Below are 22,117 nucleotides of genomic sequence, written 5' to 3'. Positions count from 1 at the left end.
GTCTACACACACACATCTAGAAAAAGGTACATGAATTACACTGTACTTACACTTCATTTACATTGTTTAATACATGTAAACTTATCTGGAAGACAACTTTGTTAAATACATGTTGTTAATGTACTGTATGGATCCTCACTGTCACAGAATTGTGGGCTAAGTGCATGCAGTAAATATCAATAAATGGTAACTACAGTGTAACTGGATGTAGTTACTATACCTGTGGAAAATACAGAAATACATATCGCTTAAAAAAAGACAAAAATAATATATATACATATATATATATATATATATATATATATATATATATATATATATATATATATATAGACACACACACACACACACACACACACACACACACAGTACCTTCCTCTAAGGAGTCCTGGTCTTCTTCATCAATAGCATCTTTGAAACCATTGCTGTCATTACATTCTGACTCTGGTGGACAGTTGTCCTCAAAGCTTTCTTCAAGCTCATTAGGAAACAATGACATTGTCAGAGCTTAATCCTGGGTGTGGGTTGGGCAGCATACCCTACAACACAATGCCATGCCCGGGTCTCCCCAGCACTGAAATGCCACTGTCACACATGGGTTCTTTCATTCAGAAAGGGCAACATTACTCACGGCAAAGGCACCTGAGCACTGCTTGCTAAGGTATGTAAACAGTGGTGCTGAACCACTTTTACCTACAGTCGAGGGGGAAGTCCACCCACCTTGTCTTTCTTGGGATTTTTAAAAAGATCTTTACAACATACAAGTACTATCTCAACACATGCGGTTACTCGTGCAGAATTTTGACAATGACATCACAACTTTAACAGATGCAGGGGTATGTCTGGTTCACTGTTCACACAGACACACTCTGCTTTTATGTTTGTGCTAAAATGTGAAATGGTATATGCCTGAAATGCACCATGGCAACTTCACTGTGAGCCTGGAAACCTCAGCACAAGTGCAGAAGGGGAGTGGCTACTCGGCAGGTAACCTGGTTTTCTCACTACAGCTACAGTGTCTATGTAAAGAAGGGATTGAAATATTGAAGTTTGGTCTGTCAGAGAAGAGTGACAACCCCATGAACAGGCTGGCTGTTGGGGTGACATCAGGCCAGAAAGGAACACACAGACACACAGTATTGGTGGCTCTCAGTGTGTTTAATAAACAAACAAATAAACAAAAACAGCACACGGCACCTGAGGTCAAAATAAACAGACAAACAAAACGGACTACCACTAAAACAGTGGAATAACAGACACGGTAAGTCAAAACAAACCTTCCAGCACGAAACAGCAATTGTTATTAATCTTTTACTTTATTTTACTCTCCTTCTCTCTCCCGTTCTCTCCTCACTGAACACCCAACCCTGGGTGAGTGCTTCGTGCCTCTATATATACAGCTGTGCCGAGATTCAATTACTAATTAATCATTCACTTGAATCCTGGCACGTGAACTAATTTGTGCAATCCCGTGCTCACATACTGTTACACATTTTATCTGTACATGAAGTGACTGTGCAATCCATGTGCCTAAATACAACTATATATTTTAAATCGTGTTACACAGACCCATTTATATCCCGTGCACCAACATCTATACACCAACATTAACACACCACATGCAACACATAACACAAAATAAACATATGGGTGGGGCACACTGCCACACCCCCTTAATGAAAATTCCAGCTATTGCTTTTTTTTTATACAAACCATAATAACTTGCACAATTAGCACTTATTAAAAAACACTGAGACCTAGACCTTGTTTCCAGTGTTGTCCTCGAGACGTGGTAGACAGAACAAACTGGAAGAAATAAGTTAATATTATAAACTGGACAGTGTTCCAAAACTTTGGAGCCCTGTGAGAAAAAGCTTTTCACCAAAATGAAACTGGAACTGCCCTTCTCCTTTGTGTCTTAAACTGTAGCTCACCTACAAAGGGGAGTAAAAAAAAGGGTAGCATTCTGCAGCTAGAATCATGTGCCTTAGCAGCATGTGACCTCTGCAACAGACACAGGATAATCAGTAATGTCTAATTCAGTAGATCCTTTTTAGTTTTATTTCCAATCCTTCTATACATACATTGAAAATTCAGTCAAAGGGTAATATGATTTCAAAACATTCTCTGACTTGGCACAAAATATCTGTGACTGAGGGGCACAATTTCTGTTGGTCAATCTTTGACATCAAGATGAGAACTGTCAATTCCTGTATAGATATTCAAAAACTTGCAACTTCCCCTGTGGCCCTCGGGGGCACTATTTTCTATCGTTGATCAATGCACAGACTATGGATTGCAGTGGAAGTTGTTACCATGTAGAGCACAACTCTAACTCAAAGTGCTCTGTGACAAATACCTTTTCGGCACAATTGCTGTTTATTCCCAGTTTATAAAACTCCCTATACTTGTGATTTGGAAACTGTCTGCTGCTGCCTTCCCCCACAGTACAAAGCATTGGTGTACTTCTTGACAGCAACCTCTCCTTTGATGCCCACATCTCCTCCGTGGTCAAATCTTCCTTCTACCATCTTCGAAACATCTCCAAAGTCTGTCCCTACTTTCCTTCCCAGATGCGGAGATACTATGTCATGCATTTGTCTCCTCACGACTCGACTACTGCAACTCTCTATATGGTGGTCTCCCGGCACGCGCGATAAACAAACTGCAGCTAGTTCAGAATGCCACTGCCAGGTTCCTTACCAGATGTAAAAAAAAACGTGACCACATCACCCTGCTGCACTGGCTACCTGTAAAGTTCAGGATTATTTTCAAAACTCTCCTGCTCACCTACAATGCCCTTCATCACACAGGTCCTGAGTACCTCCTCAACCTGCTGACCCGCTATATCCCTGTGTCCTCCGACTCTGGCCTGCTTGTTATCCCCAAGCATAAGTGCACCACATTTGGAGAATGCTCATTTAGCTTCATGGCTCCGACTCTTTGGAACTCTCTACCAGCTTTGGTGCGTGATGCTCCCACCGTCGCTCTCTTTAAATCAACTCTCAAGACCCACCTAGTCTCTCTTGCTTTCAATGCTCTTTAAGTCTGATATCTACTATTAGCTGCTCTTTGCTGCTACTATTTAATGTCTTATGTTACTATCATGTATTATGCACTTTCCACTGTATTTAAAGTATTATGGATTTTCTTGTTGTTACTGCATCTTGTAAAGCGCTTTGTGATGGTGGTCCACCATGAAAGGCGCTATATAAAATAAAGACTGATTGATTGACTGACTGATTGATTGATTTAACTTAAGAACTGGTCTCATTATAGATACTTCTAGTCTAAGAAAGCTCAACAGATTATCCCGTTACTGTCTCAAACCAGATCTATAGTTCATCAGTTCACACATCAGACTTTACCAGGTTTCACAAGCTTCGCAGCTTCCTTCATTTCACAATTAAGCCATGCTGACAGTAAATTGTCATGTACAGTACTGTACTTTAATGTGCAAGGACCCTGAATTCACTTCCATCTATATTTAATTGAAAATGATTTACAAATAAAACATTTTCAATAAGTAAGAAATGTCACAGAACTTCCCACACAAACCTCAGATACATTTATAGAGGCTCTCTGTGGAAATATCTTGGTCACTGCAAATAAATACATTTCTGTATTTCTCTATTGCCCAGCAAAACTTCAACATTGTATTCATAGTAATTTCAATATAGCAAAATGGCTACAAAATAAAACTCCACTATTGCAAAACAGGCACATTTACTTTGTTATGCAATTACATTCTTCATTTCCAATCTATGTATTTGCATTAAAAAATGGCTTTGTGTTTGAACAGAATACTGTCACCATAGTTACTGTAGTGTAGTAGAATCAAACAGACATGTATAAGTTCATGTCTAGAAATATACATTGCTATGCATTAAAAAAACATAATATGTTAAATGTATACCCTTAAGAAATAAGCACATAACAATTGTCATACATTAAGTATCTGTGTTGAGTTTACCCTGCAGTAAACTCGGTACTCTGCCACGCCTCTGATGCAATATGTATGTAGCTGTACTGAAGTAAAGACACTCATACTGCATCAGCATCATTCCAGGCACCACCTCCTTACAGTAACAAAATGCAGCAAGGAAGAGGAAAAAAAAAACACCATTACCATCCGTGCATTCCTCATAATACCAGTCTAGCTCGTAGTAGTCCGCCTCAATAAATTTCTGCATAGTCAATGTCCTTCAGAAAAGTCTTGATTTTACAACCATGCTGGGGTCAAGTGAAACGCAGCCACGACACTCTTCTTTTGTAAGACTTTAGGAGTCTGCCAGGAATGGAATCTGAGCTGCACATCGTATTGGAGAGACTGGAGCAGCAGCAACAAAAGTGGCAGACTTCTAGAACCAAAGCTCTGACAAGTCCAGCTTCTACGCAAAGGGGTCCGGGTGGGAGTCAAAGGAGAAGCAGCCTATCGGGCAGTCGGAGAGACTTACGTCAGGGACACACACCACCGCTGAGCATTCATTATCCCCCTCTCCCTCAGGACACTGCACATCCTTAACCAGATATCGTTGTCATGGAGACTGGCTCTGGCTTGTCTCAAAAAATATTAATGTACGCCACTCCTGTTAGATTTCATCAGCCAATGTGCTTTTTTCATATTAAATAGAAGCCAAAACGTGCTTATTAGTAAATAGGATACACTGCTGTTTATGACACCAATAACCCTGTCTTTTTGCGCAGGATTATTTATGTTGTGCTTTGATCAATATTAATACCAAGAATATTCTAGAATTGTTTTTCTAGTCATTAGAGGCACTTGACACAAATAAAAAGGTACTGGATACAGAAACAGCTGCAATATTTAGGAACATGTGCATCTCCCTGTTGCAATTCAGTTTCAGGTAGGATGGACTGATGGGCTTATTGTAGGCCATCAGCTTCCTTGATGCATACTGGTCTTTAGACAAGAAACAAAACTGATGCAATTTTGGAAAAGTTACTTTTCTGCAGACTGCCTCCACCATATCCCTGTAGACAGGGATTTCATCCCCTGTTGGGATAATAATAATATTAATAATCCAGATAAGGTTTTGGGTCATTGAGTAATTTACTCTCCAAATTAGACACTATGGGGCCTGATTTCCCAAAGTTATAAAAGGCGTTTACTCATAAGTAAGGGCTATTTTGAGTAAATGTACACATTTCTGTAATTTTCCCCAAGTTATAATTTACGTTCATTTTTTTGAGTAAATGTACTTTACTAACTGCCTGCTCACACCAAGTAAATTTACATTTTAGAGTATTTACATTTTACTAAACTTATACCATTGAAGTTAATAGTGTAAATTTACACATATTATATAAACCCTCCCGAAACTGGGATTTCTGATCAGAGAAAGGCAAGATGGCTTTGTTGCAGAGGAGGAGAAAACAACAACAACAACAACAACAACAACAACAACAACAACAACAACAACAACAACAACAACAACAACAACAACAACAACAACAACAACAACAACAACAACAACAACAACAACAACAACAACAACAACAACAACAACAACAACAACAACAACAACAACAACAACAACAACAACAACAACAACAACAACAACAACAACAACAACAACAACAACAACAACAACAACAACAACAACAACAACAACAACAACAACAACAACAACAACAACAACAACAACAACAACAACAACAACAACAACAACAGAGGACCTGACCATACCCTGCTGAACGAATTTTTCATTCCAGGGTCACCTTTATAGATGCCACCAATTAACATGTTTTGAGGCATTATTGGTTTGATAAGTAAAGCATTTATGATCTTTGTGAATTACTTAAGGTGGATTTGGAAGCTTCCACCAACAGAATACACCCAATTCCAGTTTGGCCCTACATTTTTACGGCTATGGACTATAACAGATGTCTAATGCTGCAAGGCAGGGAGTATCCCAGTCTTCAGTATGCAAGATCATTAATGATGTAACTGAAGCCTTGATAAAAAGAGCTCCTGCTTTTATTAGATTCCCACTATCACTATGGACTACTTGATTGTACACATGTAGCAATAAAACCTCCTGCAGAGTCTGAAGCTGTTTTTAGAAACAGGAAAAAATCCACTCCTTAAATGTGCAGTTCATCTGCGATGCTAGTTGCCGTATCACAAATGTATTTCCTGACATTAACCAGCACTGGTACCTGTGGCAAAGTGGTTAATAGTGTGCAGGTGATCAATGAACAGACAGACAATTATAATCCAGGTGCACAGGTTGTTTTTTGTGTCCAGTGCCTGACTGCAAAACAAACAGTAAACAATAAATGATGTTTAAGTATATAGCAGCATGTATTACTTAATTTGTAATCCCTAGGTTTGTCCCGAAATAAGTCCTGTTTTTATTATACACCCACACAAAACACAAAACACATACACAAGTCCGTTAGTGTGTGAATTAATGCTAGTGGTGCAAATACAATTATTGGTGATACAAGTGCAGTGCTGTTCCGGGTTTGTGCTGGCCTCTGGCGACAGCTCCGGAACATGTTAGCTGTCTAGCGATAGCAAATAACAAATAGACAGAACAAACAAACACTCACGATACGGATACACGAAACACGGGTCCTTCCAGGTCACTTTTGATAAACCAAAAACGAAGGAACAGGTAACATTGCTTCGACCCCTATTTAAACCGTCACTCATGACCCCTTGGTAAATGATTGTAGCTGCTTTTTATGATCTGCAGCTGCCACATCATTTCCCCTCCGGGTCAATGAGTTAGTGTACCGAAGCTCTGTCTCTTTTCTACATGACTGACTTCCTTTTAACCCTCGGAACGAAGTGTCAGGCTAAGTAGTCCAGAATACTCTGTTCCCGTTACTTAGCACCCTCACAGGTTGGGAGGGAGATTTACCACCAAGAATCATTGTTTTTCTGTCACAGTGCCTTACAAAAAAACTTCTCAAATTAATTCAATTGAAATGCCCAACTTTTTCTTTTCCTTCACCAACTAACACACACTGTTATTTTATAATGTTGTCTAAAACAGGGGTTGGCAACCTCAACATAGCCAGGGGCCGCTGTGGAGGCCCACAAAACGGCTTGTGGGCCGCCACTACAAAACTGAACAATCTTAACTCAATTATCAGGTTGTAATACACAATACCAACAAACTTACAGAAACATTGGGCAAAGCATGGAGTACAATTATACTGTATTTATGAAAAATGAAAAAAATAAAAAATGGAAATCTTTGAACAAAGACATATTACCGCTATACCGCTGCTATTGTCTTTTCAGTCAACAATATTAAACCACACAGAATTCACAATGTAAAACCACACAGAACTCACAATGTAAAACCACACAGAATTCAAACAGTTCTTAATACTAATCTGTGCAACAGCAAAGATAAATAACTTTTTAAATGGGTTTTATTTACATTTACTAGCTGCCTATTACTTGTCTTTCTGAAACATAAAAAAAAAAAATGAGTGTGCAAATATTATTTTGAAGGTGCATGGATTCCCACTAAAAGCAGCCATAACACACAAATGCAGGTTTAAGTGTTAGAGACGTTGCGCAAACATCAAAAACTATTCCCCAATTGTAAATAAATAAATACATTCATACAGACGTAAATCAAAACGGTAGTGCCTTTTCCATCTAACTAGCTATTCCCATTTAACATTACATGTGTTTATTAAATTGTGACGTTGGCTGTATGCTCTCTCACGTGCCTTGGAACTGTTGCCTAGCAACCATTGACAGACTGCGATTACTATGAGAAATCACTCCAGCAACAACAACACAAAAGCTGTTTGCGCAAGTGCCATGGTTTTATGACGAGGTGGCAGATCCAATTAATGTTTTATTAAAATGTAATACATTGGAAAATCAGCCTCTATGTGTGTAAAATGCAACATTATTACCTTGAAGTCATGAGTACTTTCAATAAATACTGTACATACTTTAATGATAATTTATGGGGTATGCATTAAATACAGACTTGCATTTTATCTGTAATATTGCCACTGTACAAAAACTTGGTATTACAATAAAAACTCACTTATTTTCCATCTGGAAAAATCCAACAATGCCTTTTTCGTACCCATTTAGTCTGCCTTAATATTATAGTCCAGGAAATTGCTACTCTCAGCTACTGCGTTCACTGAGTGTCCTCCCACTAGCACTAGGCTGTTACAGTTGTTTTCTGTAAATCTTTTTTCAGTATCTATTGTTCTCTCTTTCCAAGTCCACAGACATACGCCACAAAAATAATAAATAGAAAAGTCACAAAATACTTGTAACTGTACCGTTACTGCAGTAATGCAAATAAAGGAATCATCATTTTGTATTCCTTATTGTTAAAGCAATATAAAAGCACAGAATATTATACAGATCTACCTTCCAAAAATTTGGCTGACAGATAGGTAAATTGTTAAGTTAGGTTGTGAGAGACCAAGATGGCGCAGAGAAATCCTAAGGATCAAGAATCCAGTCGCTTATTTATTATTATTATTATTATTATTATTATTAATTTCTTAGCAGACACCTTTATCCAGGGCGACCTACAATTGTTACAAGATATCACATTATTTTTACACATTATTTTTTACATACAATTACCCATTTATGTAGTTGGGATTTTACTGGAGCAATCTAGGTAAAGTACCTTGCTCAAGGGTACAGCAGCAGTTTCCCCCACCTGGGACTGAACCCATGACCCTCCGATCAAGAGTCCAGAGCCCTAAACACTACTCCAAACACGCATTGCAAGTTAGTGGATTCAACCCTATGTTTTTTGGGGGGGTTTTACTGAAAACCTGAATATATTGGTCATGTGTTTCTGGTAATTCCCAGGCAGGCCATGATCTACGATCCATTCTCTAACTACAGCATGCAGCATATTCAACATAAGAACATAAGAAAGTTTACAAACGAGAGGAGGCCATTCAGCCCATCTTGCTCGTTTGGTTGTTAGTAGTTTATTGATCCAGAATCTCATCAAGCAGCTTCTTGAAGGATCCCAGGGTGTCAGCTTCAACAACACTACTGGGGAGTTGGTTCCAGACCCTCACGTTTCTCTGTGTAAAAAAGTGTCTCCTAATTTCTGTTCTGAATGCCCCTTTATCTAATCTCCATTTGTGACCCCTGGTCCTTGTTTCTTTTTTCAGGTCAAAAAAGTCCCCTGGGTCGACATTGTCTATACCTTTTAGGATTTTGAATGTTTGAATCAGATCGCCGTGTAGTCTTCTTTGTTCAAGACTGAATAGATTCAATTCTTTTAGCCTGTCTGCATATGACATGCCTTTTAAACCCGGGATAATTCTGGTTGCTCTTCTTAGCACTCTTTCTAGAGCAGCAATATCCTTTTTGTAACGAGGTGACCAGAACGGAACACAATATTCTAGGTGAGGTCTTACTAATGCATTTTAAAGTTTTAACATTAATTCCCTTGATTTAAATTCAACACTTCTCACAATATATCCGAGCATCTTGTTGGCCTTTTTTATAGCTTCCCCACATTGTCTAGAAGAAGACATTTCCGAGTCAACATAAACTCCTAGGTCTTTTTCATAGATTCCTTCTTCAATTTCAGTATCTCCCATATGATATTTAGAATGCACATTTTTATTGCCTACATGCAATACACTTTTCTCTATTAAATGTCATTTGCCATGTGTCTGCCCAGTTCTGAATGCTGTCTATAGATCATTTTGAATGACCTTTGCTGCTGCAACAGTATTTGCCACTCCTCCTATTTTTGTGTCATCTGCAAATTTAACAAGTTTGCTTACTATACCAGAATCTAAATCATTAATGTGGATTAGGAACAGCAGAGGACCTAATACTGATCCCTGTGGTACACCACTGGTTACCTCACTCCATTTTGAGGTTTCTCCTCTAATCAGTACTTTCTGTTTTCTACATGTTAACCACTCTCTAATCCATGTGCATGCATTTCCTTGAATCCCTACTGCGTTCAGTTTGAGAATTAATCTTTTATGCGGGACTTTGTCAAAAGCTTTCTGGAAATCTAAATCTAAACTCAAGCTGTGCAGCAAAAATGTACTGCAAAATTGCTATACATATTCTTTAACCCTTTGCGGTCCATTGTCGGACTGGGTCTGACATCATTATAGCAACGCAAAAAACAGGTTTTTAGTTGTTTTTTCTAAGGAAAAAGCCGAGAAAACCATTCAATTGCCGAGTGGGAGCGACAGGAGCCGAGACAAGTCGAAAAAAAAAAAAAAAAAAAAGGCGTATCTCATGATTAGTCATATACGCCCATGGTATCAGATAACGGGGCGGTCATAGTAAACAAGCTGGCTGAGTGCGTCAGCGCACAGAGACTATCATGGACATTTGCAGAGCTTTTTTCAGATGTTATAGTAATAAAATAATGACTTGGATCGCATTATTGAGGAGTTTGGTGATAAAACGAGTGATCAGGAGATGATCGATCGGTATGTACGACTATTATTTTTATTATTATTTATTTCTTAAATAGGTGAAAGCTGTAGCGAACGAAAGGGTGGGGCAGGGCTGGAGATGCCTAGTGAGTGCTTTGTTGATATGCAGGGCCATTTAAACCCGTTTGACTGTGGAAAAAAATACTTTTAAACAGCGCGTCTAAAATTAACTGCACGTGTGAAAATTAATTAGACCTGGCGTGCCTGACGCGCATTTAATAAATGGACTGCAAAGGGTTAAGCAACACATTTAAATATATGTAATTCATATTTTTCCAATGAGAAAAAAACCCAGTATCTATTATATTTGCTGAAGAAATATTAGTGCTGTCCCTATTGCACTACACTCTGCCTTCACTACATCCTTGATTTTAATCTCCAGTGGGGGATAATTAGACATTACACCCTAAATTTAACACAAAGTCATGTACAATACCTATTAAGAATGTCTAAGGTTCATAGTATTTGGATAGCTGGTTTTGTGAAACTATGGAAAGCTCATGATTTCTAGAGGCTGTTACAAAAAGTGTGTCATTGCCTAGATCTGTCAGGATATACAATATATCCCCAGCACAGGGATATTTAGAAATTTGCATTAATAAAACTATATCTTTTTTTTTTTCTTTTTAGTATATTCATGGCAGCAAATGAACACAGTTCCAGGTATTTATGTGGTGCATATTCCCTGTATATGTTATTAATACCTGAAGGTGTATTTGAAATGTAACTAGACTAATTATTGAAATTAATGTGTCTTGAGAAAAGGGGCTGTGACAGAGAGTGAAGGAATCTGAGCTGTAAATATCCCTCCCGACCAGAAAGGGCGCTGTGTAAGGTATGCGTCCTCCTAGATGGGCAGATTCGACAGTAGGCGGAAACTGGAATATGACCATATTAGGGGAAGCGCGTAGCTGTTTGTACACAGAAGGACTCCACTGCAATCAGCTACGGGGCAGACACCGATTGGGAAACCATGGCGCTGGGTTGATTGCAGGGAGGAGTTTAGTGGTACAAAGGGGAAGCAGCTACATCAGTATGGTCCCTTGTGCTGAAACGTAACAGAACGGCCAGAGTTTTTGTTATTGTTTTGGTTTGTTGCGTGTTGCAGACGAGATGCCAGGAGCTGCAGCCACAGAGCCAGCACCAACCCCTCAGCACATCCTTCACAACACAGCACAAGACACTCATCACCATTCTAGAATTAAGCGAGCACAGTTTCGTGCACGGAGGATTGTGGTTTTGGAGTGTACTTTTTTGTGTTTGGGACTGTAACCTATCACTGGTAGAGGGGAGGCTTATTACAGTGCCTTGCATAAGTATTCACCCCCCCTTGGACTTTTCCACATTTCGTAGTGTTACAACCTGGAATTAAAATGGATTTAATTGGGATTTTTACCATTTGATTTACACAACATACTTAACACTTTGAAGGTGCAACACAGTTTTTATTGTGACACAAAAGTGAATTAAAAAAAAAAAAAAAAAAAAAGACATTTGTTGGTTGCATAAGTATTCACCCCCTGAGTCAATACTTGGTAGAAGCACCTTTGGCAGCAATTACAGCTGTGAGTCTTTTTGAGTCTCTACCAGCTTTGCAAATCTGGATCCTGCAATTTTTGCCCATTCTTCTTGACAAAATTGCTCAAGCTCTGTCAAATTGGACCGTTGATGAACAGCAATTTTCAAGTCTTGCCACAGATTCTCAATCAGATTGAGGTCTGGGCTTTGACTGGGCCATTCAAAGACATTCAGGTTCTTGTTTTTAAACCACTCCAGTGTAGCTTTGGCTGTGTGTTTAGGGTCATTGTCCTGCTGGAAGGTGAAGCTCCGCCCCAGTCCCAGGTCTCTTGCAGACTGAAATAGGTTTTCCTCTGGAATTTCCCTGTATTTGGCTCCATCCATCTTGCCCTCAATGCTGACCAGTTTCCCAGTCCCTGTCGATGAAAAGCATCCCCATAACATGATCCTGCCACCACCATGCTTCACCGTAGGGATGGTGTTCTCAGGGTGATGAGCAGTGTTGGCTTTGCGCCACACATAGCGTTTTGCACTAAGGCCACAAAGTTCAATTTTGGTCTCATCAGACCAGAGAACCTTTTTCCACATGTTTGCTGTGTCTCCCACATGCCTTTTGGCAAAATCCAAACAGGATTTGATATGGGCTTTCTTCTCGCCAGTCTTCCATAAAGCCCAGCTTTGTGGAGCGTCCGGGTTATAGTTGTCCCATGGACGGTTTCTCCCATCTCAGCTGTGGATCTCTCTAGCTCCTTCAGAGTTACCATTGGCCTCTTGGTTACTTCTCTGACTAATACCCTCCATACCTGGTCACTGAGTTTTGGTGGACGGCCCTCTCTAGGCAGAGGCGCGGTTGTGCCATATTCTTTCCATTTTTTAATAATGGATTTAAAACGGTGCTCCGGGGGGTGTTCAAAGTTTGGGATATTTTTTTATAACCCAACCCTGATTGGTGCTTCTCCAGAACTTTATCCCGGACTTGTTTTGATAGCTCCTTGGTCTTCATGATGCTGTTTGTTTAGACATGCTACCTAACAAACTCTGGGGCCTACCAGAAACAGGTGACATTGAGATCATGTGACATTTTAATTGCACACAGGTGGACTCCATTCAACTAATTATGTGTCTTCTGAAGGCAATTGGTTGCACCAGAGCTTATTTAGGGGGTGTCACGCAAAGGGGGTGAATACTTATGCAATCAAGACAGAAATTGAACTTTTCGGTCTAAATTCCAAGTGTTACGTCTGGTGCAAGCCCAACACTGCACATCACCCAGTCAACACCATCCCAACTGTCAAGCATGGTGGTGGCAGCATCATGTTATAGGGATGCTTCTCTTCAGCAGGGACTGGGAAGCTGGTCAGAATAGAGAGAATGGATGGTGTAAAGTACCGGCGAATCATTGAGGAAAAACTATTTTAGTCAGCAAAGACTCTGAAACTGGGGAGGAAATTCACATTTCAGCAGGACAATGACCCGAAGCACAAAACCAAAGCCACACTGGAGTGGTTGAACAAGAATAGAATTAATGTTCTTGAGTGGCCCAGTCAAAGTCCTGACTTGAATCCAATCAAAAATGTATGGCAGTCCATCGACGATCCCAAACAAACTTATCAGAACTGGAGCAATTTTCCTGTGAAGAATGGGCAAAAATGTAACCATCCTACTGTGCAAAGCTAGTAGAGACCTATCCAAAAAGACTCATAGCAGTAATTGCTGCAAAAGGTCCTTCTACCAAGTACTGACTTAAGGGGCTGAATACTTATGCAACCAGTACATTTCATTTTGTACATTTTCTTTGCAAGTTCTGCTGACATTTATCCTCCTCCTCTTATAACAGTGTTCAGTTTAACCACTACAGCTTTGAATAAAAAAAGTTTGTTTGAAAAACTGTGCATAAAATATTCGTAATTCAACAAAATGTGACATTATTGGTAGGGGGTGAATACTTCTGCAAACCACTGTATATACAATTAGTAAGCTTAAGTGATACATTCTAAGATTGTCTGCACCGTTTCAGTTTAGGCTGTGTGTGTGTTAGCAAGATACTAGATACGTTACAGCCTGTGTGCTGCTGCTGAGTGCCGAGTGTGTATGTGCGAGGATAAGCAGTGTCACATTTCACTGTCCCTGCTAGCTGCTTGAATGCAGGGTGAGAGCTTTGACTTGAGTTTTGTGCTTAGATTTACTTTCTGACTTTTCTGATTTCTGTTTAATATTTGTGTACTTATTAAATATTACTTACTATTGATTAACTATTGATCATAGTAAATCCTCAATCTTGTAGCACTTTAGATCTTGTAGTCATTTAAATATTTTTATAAGAAAACTAATCAACCTGGATAAACTCCAAATTATTAAATATCAAACAGTATTATTTGCCCTAGTATGTGCATAGGAGAATGTCGCTCCCTATATAGAATATGCAACACTCACAGCGAAAAGGTTTACTTTGCATTTTTTTGTTTTTTCAAATCTAACACGTATAAGCTTTTGTCACTGTGCTTACATACATTTGTAATTATGATACAGATTACAAAAAGTAAATAATTAAATCATGTTGCGATGGCGGCAGGTAAACACAACACAGACGAGGGTGTGGCCACTCTCCCTTTCAACAAGTTTATTAAACCACCTGTACAGCTCCATTTCAAAAGCACAAAACCAAGCAGTCTCCTGGCTCTCTCAGCCAGTAAAAGTTATGGTGTATGGTGATATCATGTACTGCAACACAGAGATCTGATCGGTTACAAAGGTTGTGATTGTGTATGGTAAATGTCAATTGAAAACTCACAAACTGGCTAAAGCCCCAATCCTGGATAATCTGCCTAAGAGGCTTGAAGTCATATCTATGGGCTTTTGTTTTTCCATGTTTATTTCTAGAACTTTTCTGGCTTTTGCTAGGTGGCCAAACAGTCCTTATCTGGGCTTTTACTTTTGAAAAATTAATTGAGTGGTTCTTCAGCAAGATAACCAGGATTACAAATGTCTTAAATCACATCAGAAAAACTGCAATAAAGTGTGTACCTTTATCATAACAAAATACAGTTACCTGCACCCACACTTGTGAATTGGGCCCAATATCATAATAATACCCTCCATAAAGGATCTTCTTTAGTTTGTAAGCGTTAAGGCCATTGCACACTGGGTCTGTTCCATCATTTATCACCCGTCATCCGAAAAAGTCGTGCATCAATCCATTGCACACTAGATGCGTTAATATCGTATTTCAGAGTGCTGATGTACAGTGGAGGCTGTGTAGTAAATATACCTAGTTTCAGTATTTTAATAAAAAATAAATACAGTTCTGTAGTTAATTCTTGCATAACTTTGAACACAAAATGTTAAACGTAGTATAAACTTAATGATCAGTAAACGGTGATGGAAGTTAAAACGTATGCTAATTATTACGTTTCTACTAGATCTAAAATAATGTTAAGCAATACATAAAAAAATAAACGTGATATTACACAACACAGTTGTCAAAGCATCACAAACCATATGACCAATATTTAATTTTTCAAACACTAGCTCCTGTAATAAATACATCTAAAAGTTGGGAAGCTAGCAATGTGCTACCGAAAATACTTTATCATAATGACCTTCTACTCTCTGTGTATGAAGCCAGAAATTCCATCACTTTCATGTACTGCCTCTCTTTTCTGACTGTTAAGCACTGACCGTTAGACTAGGCTGAGCATACTAGCTCAGTTCCACACAACATTGACAATCTTAAATGAAGCAATGAAAGTAGTATCACAATACAATATAATTCTTCTATATTTATATGTGGTAAGAAAGCAGTGATAATACAATGCTACTTAAATAAACAATCCCCCATTTTATGGCCAAGTGCAGTTGTATTGCAGCACTGAGTATTTAATCAGTTGGACAACACAGGATGCAATTATGGGTTTCCGTTATGTATTATTTACAATGATTTATTTATAACAGGTTCTGGGAAAAAAGCAGATCAATAATTTCCATCTCAATTGAATTCTGAAATCATCGATGTCCTAAATGATGGTAATCATTTAAACAATGAAATCCTCAGAAAGAGCAATCTAGTGTTCCATCATCTTTTTATTGAGGGGAAAAAATTACACAAATCCCAAGATAAAAGTATAAAGAAACTAAGGAAAGTAGACAAGGTAGGAAGGCACAGCCACACTCAGTCATGTTAAAATGGGGATTTTTAATAATAGTATTTTAAAGAAACAATCTCAATTAAAAAAATTCTCCAATTTGCAGTGGTTCAGATAGATTGATAGATAGATATACAGAATCAGACAATTCATAACTAAAGACGGTAACAGATAAACATAGCCTCTCTTGTAAATGGGAGGATTGATAATGATCTTTGGATCTTAACCAGATTAAATATACCTTTACTATGCAAACACTGGAGAGATCAAACAAATAGGAATACCAAACCAGTGTTAATAACTGCTATATTGTACATGTGACAGCTAAACATCATATCCACTACACACGTAATTTGAGAAGAAATTATAGGTGTGTCCTGATGTGAGGAACGATGTACTAAAAAGGGATGAGCCGAATGGCTTTTCACATTACTAAGATTTTCAATGTGGCATCATGGGGTCTTTATAAGAATTCATACTATTCCAGCTCCCATTATCTGTGAAGGTTGGCATCTAAAAATGGTTCTCATTTAGGCGTGGTCACTGTATTTGTTGTAACAACCGTACAGCAGCAGCTGCTTTAATAAAACCTAGGCACTCAACAGGAAACAGCAGAACTCGATCATGCTTTGTAATTTCAAAATTTTTAGCACAAAGTAACCTGCACCACATAGAGTACCTCCATACTGAGTGAATTGCAATCTCTCATAAGTGTGCTTTCCATCTATTTATCGAACGAGTTTCTCTGTAAAATTACTACAAAAATAGTAGCGACATAAGGGTGAAAAAATGGTTTTCCATCCACTGCAAATTCTAGTGAGTCAAAGGGAATTTTCCGTGACGTTTCGTGATGTCACAGCCTAATTTGCATGTGTTACTACGTTTTCAGATTATTCGCAAGAAATATACTCGCAGATGATTTTCCATACATTTTATTTACTCGCTCGTCTAGCGAGTATGTTCTACCGAGTTATGCTCCTTAAAAAAAAAATCAATGAACTGTGGCCCTGTTCCAGATATGCAGTCCACAAAACCAACAATAAAATGTACATCCCGTATGGGGAAACTGAACCTGCAGTTCATTGTCAAAAATGATGTAAATAAGTGTTACATGCGTAAAAGGTACTTAACAAAGGTAAAGGCATAAAACCTGCAGCATTGTTTTCACATATTTTCCGAATAGTTTAAAGGTTGCTTATTCTATTTCTGCTCTTTTGTTAGAAGTCTTCCAATTTTGTGTAGCACAGTGTAGGCTACTAGGATGCATACTACTAAACTGCATAAGCAGAAAGAAAAAAAAAAACAGTTGTATTATAAAGTCATTGTGAATACTGTGTGTATTTACAGACGTGCTCAAATTTGTTGGTACCCCTCCACAAAAAACGAAGAATGCACAATTTTCTCTGAAATAACTTGAAACTGACAAAAGTACTTGGCATCCACCATTGTTTATTCCATATTTAATAGAAATCAGACTTTGCTTTTGATTTTTTATTCAACATAATATTGTAAATAAGAAAACAAATGAAAATGGCATGGACAAAAATGATGGGACCGCTAACCTAATATTTTGTTGCACAACCTTTAGAGGCAATCACTGCAATCAAACGTTTTCTGTAGCTCTCAATGAGACTTCTGCACCTGTTAACAGGTAGTTTGGCCCACTCTTCCTGAGCAAACTGCTCCAGCTGTCTCAGGTTTGATGGGTACCTTTGATGGGTACCTTCTCCAGACTGCAAGTTTCAGCTCTTTCCATAGATGTTCGATAGGATTCAGATCAGGACTCATAGAAGACCAACTTCAGAATAGTCCAATGTTTTGTTCTTATCCATTCTTGGGTGCTTTTAGCTGTGTGTTTTGGGTCATTATCCTGTTGGAGGACCCATGACCTGCGACTGAGACAGAGCTTTCTGACACTGGGCAGTACGTTCCGCTCCAGAATGCCTTGATAGTCTTGAGATTTCATTGTACCCTGCACAGATTCAAGGCACCCTGTGCCAGCCGCAGCAAAGCAGCCCCAAAACATAACCAAGCCTCCTCCATTTTCACTGTAGGTATGGTGTTCTTTTCTTTGAAAGCTTCATTTTTTCGTCTGTGAACATAGAGCTGATGTGACTTGCCAAAAAGCTCCAGTTTTGACTCATCTGTCCAAAGGACATTCTCCCAGAAGGATTGTGGCTTGTCAATATGCATTTTAGCAATTTCCAGTCTGGCTTTTTTATGTTTTTCTGTCAAAAGTTGAGTCCTCCTGGGTCTTCTTCCATGGAGCCTACTTTCGCTCAAAAAGCGACAGATGGTGCGATCAGAAACTGACGTACCTTCACCTTGGAGTTCAGCTTGTATCTCTTTGGCAGTTATCCTTGGTTCTTTTTCTACCATTCGCACTATCCTTCTGTTCACTCTGGGGTCGATTTTCCTCTTGCGGCCGCGCCCAGGGAGGTTGGCTACAGTTCCATGGACCTTAACCTTCTTAATAATATTTGCAACTGTTGTCACAGGAACATCAAGCTGCTTGGAGATGGTCTTGTAGCCTTTACCTTTACCATGCTCGTCTATTATTTTCTTTCTGATCTCCTCAGACAACTCTCTCCTTTGCTTTCTCTGGTCCATGTTCAGTGTGGTGCACACAATGATAGCAAACAGCACAGTGACTACTTTTCTCCATTTAAATAGGCTGAATGACTGATTACAGGATTGGAGACGTGTGTGATACTAATTAAGGAAACTAATTAGTTTGAAATATCTCTATAATACAATTATTTATTATCTATTAAGGGGTGCCAACAAATGTGTCCAGGCCATTTTAGAATATCTTTGTAGAATAAGCAATAATTAATCTCTTTTCACAGCTTCTTTGCTTTATTCTATGACATACCGAAGACATGCAAGTATACATGATAAAATAGCTTTTAATTTCATCACTTTTCAGGAGGAATGAAGCATTATTTCAATGAGCTGTAAGGGTACCAACAAATTTGAGCACGTCTGTATATATATATTTAAAATGGATGCTCTTAACAAAAAAAACATCCAGTTTGTTTAACTTTAAAGCTGAGGGAACACAGAGACACTTTGTTGCTTGGAATTTGGTTTCAAGCTACTGCATGGCGCACCAGTGGAGACTTGAGGAGACTAGTGGAGCCAAAATCAGCCAATCAAAAGCCCACTTTTAAAACGGGAGAAAATAATTACTGAGTAAATAATAAAAAGATTAACAAATTCCGACATTATTTCTCAGTTCGTGTTATTATTGCGTACATCCGAAATGATACAAAATAATGCTGACAGTTCTCTCATTTACAAACTGCAGTCGGGGGGGCGTAATTAATATCTTTAGCAAAACGTGACACATTCAATATGATTTGTTTGTGTGACTGTCAGGCAAAGCAGCGCATTTTTGGCAGTGACACAATAAAAATAATAATAATAATAATAATACTTATACAGTAGATACAGTCCATATATGGATAGTATTCAGCACATGATTTGAATTAACATATAATATGATTCATTCAGAAGGATTCCCTAAAACAGTCTGGGAGCAGACTACTTGTTCGTAGAAAACAAATTCATAATTTCAGAAGTACAGTTTAATAACGTAATACACATTCAAACAACTCGCACACTAGGAAATTAAGTTTCTACCATTTTATCAGTAGTCTAACATAAAATAAAAATGTCATTTTCTTTTACATTTTATATAGATAGATAGATCATTTTTAATTTTTAAAAACTTTATTAACAAATATTATTCACTATTACAAACACCGCCCATAGAAAAAATTCCCATTTACAAATTCTAGACAATTTTCAGTATTTTCAAGACAACCAAATACAACAACCAAAAAACTATATATATATATATATATATATATATATATATATATATATATATATATATATATATATATATATATATATATATATATTACACACACATTTACATTGATTTTTTGAACATTCTTTTTTTTTTTTTTTTTTTTAAACACCACATTTACCTTCTCATTTCACCTTCTCGCATTGGGATTATTCTCCTCAACTGAGCACAGCACACCCTCTATTCCCCAAACCATCTGAAACAAATCCAGTTGGTGCACCAGTCTATAATAGGTGAACTCAAGTCTGATTCAAGACAACACCAGCACCACATCCCCTCGTCAGCACCACATCCCCCGTCACCACCACATCCCCCCGTCAGCACCACACCCCCCCGTCAGCACCACATCCCCCCGTCAGCACCACATCCCCCCGTCAGCACCACATCCCCCCCGTCACCACCACATCCCCCCCGTCACCGCCACATCCCCCCGTCAGCGCCACATCCCCCCGTCAGCGCCACATCCCCCCGTCAGCGCCACATCCCCCCGTCAGCGCCACATCCCCCCCGTCAGCACCACATCCCCCGTCAGCACCACATCCCCCCGTCACCGCCACATCCCCCCGTCAGCGCCACATCCCCCCCGTCACCACCACATCCCCCCCGTCACCGCCACATCCCCCCGTCACCGCCACATCCCCCCGTCAGCGCCACATCCCCCCGTCAGCGCCACATCCCCCCGTCAGCGCCACATCCCCCCGTCAGCACCACATCCCCCCGTCACCACCACACCCCCCCGTCACCACCACATCCCCCCGTCACCACCACATCCCCCCGTCACCACCACATGCCCCCGTCACCACCACATCCCCCCGTCACCACCACATGCCCCCGTCACCACCACATGCCCCCGTCACCACCACATGCCCCCGTCACCACCACATCCCCCCGTCAGCACCACATCCCCCCGTCACCACCACATCCCCCCGTCAGCACCACATCCCCCCGTCAGCACCACATCCCCCCGTCAGCACCACATCCCCCCGTCAGCACCACATCCCCCCGTCAGCACCACATCCCCCCGTCAGCACCACATCCCCCGTCAGCACCACATCCCCCGTCAGCACCACATCCCCCCGTCAGCACCACATCCCCCCGTCAGCACCACATCCCCCGTCAGCACCACATCCCCCCGTCACCACCACATCCCCAGTCAGCACACCTCTCTCACAGTTCTTCCAGCTCTTTAATATTGCCAGTTTGGCCTGACCCAAGAGAAAATTAGCCAGCTGCACTATGTTTTTCCCCTTGCAGTACATAACCCCAAATATAAAAACAGTCAGAGAACAAGTTAACTGCAGACCAGTAAACAGGTCCTTTAAAAAACACAGAAGAGACTGTAACCTTGAGCAGTACAAATAACAATGAAATATGGTTTATCTGCTATTACAGAAAATACACTTATCAGAATACCCTTGTTGGATAATTGTAAGGAACACGTTAGTGGCCATAACGGTGTGCAACACTCTCCACTGTAAGTCTCCTACTCGCTTCTGCAGCAGTGGCTTATACAAAGCCCTCCAGGCTGGAACAATGGCCTTGTCTACATTTAATTTTTCACACCAACATGTGTCTGGAAGTTCCTTAATGTTTTTAAAGTGTTTTATTTTCACACACAGTCTATATTAGTTCTTTCTTATCGATTTCACTGAAGTGTATTCTATAACGTTCCCCAAACTGTAAAAGCTTCCCTGGGCTGTCCTGACTCTGCTCTACAGCTGGTCTAGCCTGTATCTCAAACCCAGAGCAGTTAGAAGCAGTTGGAAAACAGCTGCAGAAGCTAAACTAAAAACTTACCAAAAAAAAAAAAATTAACATGGTCTTCAAGCCAGTAATCTGTGACACCTGCATGATGTGGGAAATCCGACAAAACCCAGCAGAGCTCAACCAAATGTGTGTAAAGAGCCACACGATCCAGGACTTGCTTAAACTAGTAAAGTGGTCTAGAAATGGAGCTGCAAGAAATGAGACAGCAACAGGAGCTTAAGGAGCTGGCACACCCACAATTCATGGAAGTCTGCACCCCTGGCAGACTGAAAGCAACCAGGGAGATGGAAGAGGGACAAAACAGCTGGGTTCAGATAGGCAGAAGCAGGGAAAAAAAGAAACTTCGTCAAACACAACC

At 39.7% G+C, this 22,117-nt stretch overlaps 1 protein-coding gene across 10 annotated transcripts in view; it reads right to left on the bottom strand.

Annotated features, from left to right (window-relative positions):
- Nucleotides 1-22,117, bottom strand: part of trak1a (trafficking protein, kinesin binding 1a) — a 94,325-nt gene that overhangs the window by 31,573 nt on the left and 40,635 nt on the right. Inside the window, exon 1 of one of the 10 annotated variants that reach the window (XM_033993120.3) lies at nt 4,130-4,453. The exons of 7 other annotated variants lie outside the window; for them this stretch is intronic. In XM_033993120.3, the coding sequence (XP_033849011.3) occupies nt 4,130-4,193 (64 nt within the window). In that variant the 5' untranslated portion in view covers nt 4,194-4,453. Of the gene's footprint in view, nt 1-372; nt 630-4,129; nt 4,454-22,117 lie in introns of those variants that run through there. 2 more of the 10 variants (XM_033993127.3, XM_059013227.1) reach the window with 2 other exon arrangements.

Source organism: Acipenser ruthenus, chromosome 3 (assembly GCF_902713425.1).
Source record: "Acipenser ruthenus chromosome 3, fAciRut3.2 maternal haplotype, whole genome shotgun sequence".
Classification (NCBI taxonomy): domain Eukaryota; kingdom Metazoa; phylum Chordata; class Actinopteri; order Acipenseriformes; family Acipenseridae; genus Acipenser; species Acipenser ruthenus.
This window is presented reverse-complemented; position numbering and strand designations above follow the sequence as displayed.